At 31.3% G+C, this 7,566-nt stretch overlaps 1 protein-coding gene and 1 non-coding gene across 3 annotated transcripts; both read right to left on the bottom strand.

Moving 5' to 3' along the window:
• Nucleotides 1,140-3,978, bottom strand: LOC107646523 (probable protein disulfide-isomerase A6). Of its 2 annotated transcripts, none has more exons than XM_021105766.1 (11): nucleotides 3,400-3,978; nucleotides 3,214-3,298; nucleotides 2,981-3,078; nucleotides 2,841-2,896; nucleotides 2,650-2,767; nucleotides 2,550-2,577; nucleotides 2,382-2,473; nucleotides 2,122-2,278; nucleotides 1,901-2,025; nucleotides 1,642-1,741; nucleotides 1,140-1,417 (listed from the first exon to the last, which is right to left on the bottom strand). In XM_021105766.1, the coding sequence occupies exons 1-11, from the start codon at nucleotides 3,546-3,548 to the stop codon at nucleotides 1,352-1,354; spliced, it is 1,074 nt and encodes a 357-aa protein (XP_020961425.1). In that variant the 5' UTR covers nucleotides 3,549-3,978; the 3' UTR covers nucleotides 1,140-1,351. The 2 variants fall into 2 exon arrangements, with proteins under 2 accessions (XP_020961425.1, XP_020961426.1); XM_021105767.1 differs by having other exon boundaries at nucleotides 1,642-1,695; nucleotides 1,930-2,025.
• Nucleotides 3,903-3,974, bottom strand: TRNAP-CGG. The gene has a single exon. It is a non-coding gene; the product is annotated as a tRNA-Pro (tRNA).

Genomic DNA, 7,566 nt, shown 5'->3' with positions numbered 1-7,566 from the left:
ATATTATATTTAAAAAGAGTGTTTTTTTTCTTTTAAGTAATAGCTCAAATGGCATAGTCTCCCCATACTCAATTAAGAGGTTGCAGGTTCGAGTCTCCTATCTTTGGTAAAAAAAAAAAAATAGTTAGCTTTTTAAGTTAACGAGTTATAATTCAAATAACATAATCTTTTCATACTCACTTAAAAATCTCGAATTCGAATCTCACTCCTAATTTTAGAAAAAAAATAGTTAGTTTTTTAATGCAATTTTTTGAAATATTTAGTAATGATATTGGAGCTTAAGTTTTCAGCAATTATTGACCTTTTGATTGTTGTTTATGACTACAATTTAAAAGTGGTGAAATTAGGAATGACAATATAGAGGAACAGGGACCGATCTTCTACCTTCATCCCACATCTTGAAATTTCACCCCATTCTTATTTTCCATGACAGGATAATATTTCTGCCCATCCTCATTCTTTGCATTTATAGTGTAATAAAATTTTTAGGGTAAACTATTATTTTAGTCTTTAATTTTAATTTTAATTTGATTCTTAATATTTTAAATGTGATATTTTAACTCAAAAAAATTTTAAAAGAGATTTAATATTGTTCTACCATTAAATTCGACTTGAATAATTAACCAAAAAAATTTTACATTAGTAATAATTGATGGGTCAATTATACCTGAAATCGAACGTTATATTAGCTTTTAAATATGTCAATTATTTATGTTTTTTTAGATTGAAATAGAGCGTTTAAAATATTAAAAATCAAATTAGAATTTGGTCTTAATTTTAGAAAACAAAATAATATTTTATCTTTTTTTATTACTTTAGTTTAATATATATGATTTTTTCGACAGAGAAGTCCCCACAGGTTGGGGGATAAAGTTCCCATCCCCATTTTAAAATTCTCCACAAGATAATTTTTTCCCTCATTCAGTCATTCTTATTCTTATTCCTATCTTGGAGTATCTCTATGAATTCGAATACCGATGTTTATGGATTTTCATTGTTATTCCTAGTCCGTATCTCATAATAAAAAAAAGTTTGATGTAGTAATAATTAATACATTACATGATAAATTAAAGGGTATAAAGGTTTTCACTCTTCTTTGGACTGAGATCAGTATTTATAAATACACACATGTTTGGAACTATTAAAATACAGAGCAAATGAACAATTATACTACCTGATTGAAGTATCTTTTGTTTTAATTTTTATAGGCTAACATTGCAAAAATAAGCCTAATAGACTAGTACATATTTAGGTGACATAAAGAAAACCAAGGCAATGACACGTTGGAACTAAGGAATTACATGCAGCATCTGAATGCCATTAATTACCCTTTATTTCACCATGTTAAGGATTAAGCAAATAAAGATAAGATGTTCTTCTTGAGAGTGAATTCATCTGTCTTGGTTGGGTTTATTGACTGCACCAAAACATAGAAAAACCAATTAACATGTTGTCTTGCATCCATATTTATGGTCTTTTAATAGTGGTAGAAACTCAGTTGTAGTTAACTTCATTTAAAGTTGATAACTGAGAATCATTAAATAATTTAATAGATTTGACTAAATTATCATCTAACTTCATATGAATTTAACTGCACTTGTTTAATAATAGTTCTTTAAGATCCAAACTTAACAAAATTACCTTTTCAAGCATTCTCTCAAGACGTTGAACCTCGTTCTTTGCATACTCTTTACCCTTTTCCATACAGTTCTTAGCAAGTTTTAAGTACAATTTGCCATATCTGGGAAAAATTAAATCAAAACTACATATCAAAATCTTTTAGAGAGAAAAACATAACAGTTACGAGAAATTGAATCAAACAAACCATAAAAGACAGAGTTGTAACCAAATACTTAGGACTATATATACAATAATAATATAACCACGAAATTGTTCAAACCTTGCATCAGATCCTTCAAGATCCTCAACTTCCTCTTCAAGTTGTGAATAGATGGCCTTTTTGTCATTGTCACCTGCATTCACAAATTTCTTCACCAACTTATCCAGGGATGCTACTATACCAGCCTGTTCCAAGAACAATTAATTAAGCCTCTTAGAGATTAAAAACACGAGAATGAAGTACAGATTGAAAAAAAAGATGGTATCAAAAGAGGTACCAACTTTAGAAGTAAGTCTTCCTTGTCCATCGCGATTTGTGCCACATTTCTCATTGATGTAAGATACAATATCATCCAAATTACGAGCACCTTCATAAACTTCACCAGCTTTATTGCTCTTTCTGAACAATTTCAGTTTGGGATAACTAGTAATTTCATATCTGTACTGGCAGAATTTAGCATTCAATTAATACACATGTGTGGATCTTAATTAAAATTATATATAATTTAACATTCAATATAACACACATGGTATGAACTTACTTTGTAGTTACATCCTTGTACATGTCACCATCAATACTAGCTATAACTACATCTTCTTCTGGTTTAAATGCTGTAGCAACCTTTTCATAAGTCTATAGAAACAACATAAGGATTAAGTCATTAAGCTTGACTATAAGCTATAATTAGGACAGATAATAACATCCTTACAGGGGCAAAGGCCTTGCAATGTTTGCACCTGCAAGAAATGTTTTTTTTAATCAGAAAAATTCAAAATGAAGAATTTAAGATGGTAAAAATCTGTACTTACCAGGGTGCATAGAACTCAACAAGAACATGTTTTGTTTTATCCAAGACAATCTTATCAAAGTTAAATAAGGTGAGAGGCACCACATCAGATGGAGTTGTTGCTATCTTTACATTGGTACCTATATTAACAACACATATTTGTTTCATGACAGTGACAATGCAAATGCAGAAGAAAATTTAGATTAATAATACCTCCTTTCATGTTCACAAATCCAACAAGGGCTTCTGCGGTTTTTGCACCTTCATATCTAGTTACACCACATTCAAGCAATTATGTGACTGATAATCTAGAAGTGAATTAAGGAAAGGGTACGGTTCAAGTGCGAGCTTACAACATAGGTTCTAAAGAACCCTGAGGAAACCACTTAATTGTAGGGTAAACAGAAACCCCATATTTAGAGCAAATGCTTTTATCTGCATCACAATCTACCTGTGCGCGGACACACATGTCAATAACGTAACCATGTTAGGTGTATACTAAAATCAACTGCCAAAATTAATTATATAAAATACGTATTAAAGTATAAAATGAACTAGTGTACATAGTATATTTGAAACTACTAACTTTGGCGATCAAAACGGACTTGGTTTTCTTGAAAGTTGCTGCGAGCTTTTCATACTCCGGTACAAGCTTTTTACAGTGGCCACACCTAACAACATGCATTGGAAAAATAATTGTCGAGTGAAGAATGATAAAGCGAATCTTGATTTAATATTAATTAAGGGAAGAACGTAACGTAGAAGAGCGTACCAGGGAGCGTAGAACTTGATGAGAACGCCGCGATCATGGCCAACCTCGTTTTCGAAGGTGTCCTGTGTGAGCACAAAGGCGTCGTCTTCTTCCGCAAAAGACGACTGAAACAATAAGAGACCCATTATTATCGCTACGAGGGCCATCATGAATGTGCTGTGCACTCCAGGATCCAAAAGCTGATAGACTCTCCGGATTTAGTCTTCCTTTTCGTTATTGTAAAATTATTGTCGCGTTACATTCATCATTTAACAATAATTAACACCATCGCTTTGATGAGTGATTATTATTCTTATTATTAATAGATTGATGTTGTTGTCGCTAGATACAAAATCAATGCTCATCTTGGCACTCATTATTTCAAATCTACCATTCAAGTAAGAGAGTGTATACATGGTATTAGTGGAAGAGTTTTTTGCATGAGTTATAAAACTATAAACTGTATGAATCAATTAAGATTACGTTTCTCTCTTAATTGAAATTGAAAATTTATATAACAAACTGGGGTGTTCCGAGAATCGAACTCGGGACCTCTCGCACCCGAAGCGAGAATCATACCACTAGACCAAACACCCTTCTTGACGTCTTTTGGGGATGTTAATTATTTCATTCCTTAATCAATTTATTTCAACATTCCATGTTGCCAACCAGCATAAAAGATATGTCTGTCTTACCCGCCGCAAATGAGGGTTGTCCAAATATATATATGGAAAATTATTACATATTTCGCTGAGAAAACTAGAATACGATGTACCAAAAGTTTGCCAAATAGCTATTGGTCTTGTAGTGAGTGTAGAAATGACAAAAATAACTCTACTTATAGAATTGATTTGCTACAAAAAGACCAACTCAAAAATAACGTTCATGGCTTGTGACTAACAACTTATGGTGGAAAAGTCACTTTATAAATCAATTTGGGTAGGTTAAGTAGTCAGATCATTCTTATTCTTTATTTAAACAAATATAGGAGATTTGAATTTCGTCTTATACATGTAACAATTTATTAATCAGTAATGACAGACCTTTCAATAGAGTTTAAATTCGCAACAAATTAATCCTTAACCTTAACCTGTCAAAAATTAAAAAATACTGTAAAAAAAAAAAATCACTTTCCAAATATTACGTATATTAAAACATCAAAATCAACTATTAATATAAAATATATATATTAAAATATAAAATACACATTAAAAATAAATTAAATAACATATATTATATACATAAAATCGTGATTATAACTCACTTTATGGTCACCCTTTTGAAAAATCATTATCATATATTTATCTATGGTCACGATTTTTAGCGTAACTATAACTTATCTATGGTCATTATATTTTAAAACCGTGACCATAGCTTATTCTATGATCACCTTTTAAAAAAACTGTGACCATAGTCTTATCTATAGTCACGGTTTTAGCGTGACCATAAATTATCTATATCTTATCTATAGTCACGGTTTTAGCGTGACCATAAATTATCTATATATGATCACCCTATTATAAAACCGTGACCATAGCTTACTCTATTTTTTGAGTTTTTTTTTTTAAAAAGCATAATCACATTCCAAAATTATGATAATCACAAAATAAGTCTAAAAAGAAAAAAATTTAAGAAATCTAAATTATAAAATTTACATTATAAGCTAGATATGTTGTTAGTCCAAACAACACAAATCAAAATAGGGTGTAATTTATCCATTATTACATGTAATACCGAATAAAATCTCTTTAAAAAAAGTACATAATACATAAAAATATTACATTTAGATAACTAAAATATATATGAAATTAATCTCATTTCATATTTTTATGAAAAATAATATTTTTTTCACATCATGTTCTCCTACTAGCAAAAGAAATAAATATTTTAGAACGAAAAAAAAACTTTCAGTGATGCAATACAGTTAAATAATGGATATGTGACACATGTTTAATAAGTCAATCAACATTAGAAAGAACTATATTAACAAGTCAATCAAAATAAAAAAGGTACCTATAAAAAAATTTCAATGATAATGAAAGGAAAAAAAATTTAATAAGTCAACTAATGATGTTCTGTCTTACTCTATTTGAAATCTGGCACCAATGCTCTAAGAATTGAATTTGCATCTTCTAAATTTTGAATTTTACTTTAGAGAGTAAAATTTGATCTTTCACCCTTAAATAGTTTTTCTCTCATATTTTCTCTTAGTCCCACCTATGAAATAAATAGTAAGAGATCAAACTTTACTCTTTAAAGTGAAATTCAAAATTTAGAGGATCCAAATCCCTAAGAATTAATGCAGCTTTGCCATCCTTAATGAGTTTTTTATTTAAAAAAGACATGCCAACATCAAAATTAGCTTCCATAGTTAACTACTATAGTAGTCTAGTACATACTAAGTACAAAAAGAACAAGCAATCTTTTTTTAACAAACTAGATTCTATAGTAGATTAGTTTAAGGCCAATAAATTAACAGTAAAATTAATATCAATAACAGTTAGCCACTATTAATTTAATTGCTAATTTGTACAGTATTTACTTCCAAATTTTTTGACATATAACTTGATCTAAATAAAAGAGGAATGCTTTGCCGCGCATCATTTGGTGCACTATTGTCATTAGACAGAGATTGTTGGGCAGCTTTTATCATTACTTGTACTTGTTCTACACTCATACCAGGATTGACTTGTTGCAACAACGTTTTAGTCAAGTTTGTTAAACCATCCAACTTGCAAGTTAAGTTATTTTTATTTTTCTCTATAGTTGACACCACTTAAGTATGTTGTTGTTGTATTTGTCGGATTTGCTTATCCTTTTTAAGTACCTTTCCACAAGTGCTAGGCCAAGTCAAATACCTTATAGTAGGGATTGACTATTTCACTAAATGGATCGAGGCAGAGCCCCTAACAACTATTACCGCTCAAAGAAGTCGGAAATTTCTGTATAAGAACATTGTCACAAGGTTTGGAGTTCCACACTCCATCACCACGGACAATGGAACTCAATTCACCGACTCAACCTTTAGGAACTTGGTGGCCGACCTAAAAATAAAACATTAGTTCACATCTGTGGAGCACCCCCAGACCAATGGACAGGCTGAAGCTGCCAATAAAGTCATATTGGCCGGGTTAAAACGCCGATTGCAAGATGCAAAAGGAGCTTGGACAGACGAGCTTTTCCAAGTCTTGTGGGCATATCAGATCACTCCACATTCCACAACGGGAGAATCTCCCTTCCGACTTGCGTACGGAATGGAAGCAATGATCCCCATAGAAGTAGCTGAAGAATCACCTACAGTCTTATTCTACAATGAAAGAGCTAACACCCAGACTCAAAAGGAAGAGCTTGACCTCTTCTATGAAGTCCAGAAAGAGCTCGGATCAAGGAGAAAGCTCTAAAGCAAAGGATGGCTCCGAAATACAATCAAAAGGTGATAAAGAGAAACTTCACCACCAATGACCTCGTCCTAATCCGAAACAACATCGGAATACAAAAGTCAGGAGAAGGAAAACTAGCTACAAATTGGAAATGACCTTACAAGATAATACTGTTCCTAGGGAATGGTTCCTATAAGGTGTCCGACCTCCAAGAGCGGGAGCTACCAAGGTCCTAACACGCTTGTAACCTAAAAAAAAATACTATAGCTAAAAGCCTTGTACCTGGGTGTACTCTTTTTCCCAATAATGAGAGTTCTTTAATGAGGCACCAGCACAAGGGCTAGGGGCACTCAAGCCTTCAGTAAATAGCTTTGTAAAGAAATTTCTTAAACATTAATAAAAATTTCTAGTCTATTTCTTTCTTCAGAAGTTTCCTGTCTCAAACGCATTAATTTAAGCTCGATAAACCGCGAAAATCATTGCCCGACCTAAAGTTGTCAGCAAGATGAAGCCATAATTGTCAGAACCGAACCAGTTATCGAACCAGTAAGGTTACTGGGTCACTGGGTTACTGGTTCAACCGGTGAGTCACTGGTTGAACCGTTTAACCCGGTTCTATATAAATAAAAAATAACTAAAAATTTAAAATACATATTTTCACTAACATTTTAAGAATATTAAACTATTTTAAAATAATATGGAACAGGAATAATAAGTATTTTGTTATTTTTATTCTATCATAAATATTTTTATTTTGTTTTTGTATTAAAATATCTATTATTTTTAAATTTTAATAATTTATTAATTA

This window comes from Arachis ipaensis, chromosome B06, assembly GCF_000816755.2.
Source record: "Arachis ipaensis cultivar K30076 chromosome B06, Araip1.1, whole genome shotgun sequence".
NCBI lineage: Eukaryota > Viridiplantae > Streptophyta > Magnoliopsida > Fabales > Fabaceae > Arachis > Arachis ipaensis.
This window is presented reverse-complemented; position numbering and strand designations above follow the sequence as displayed.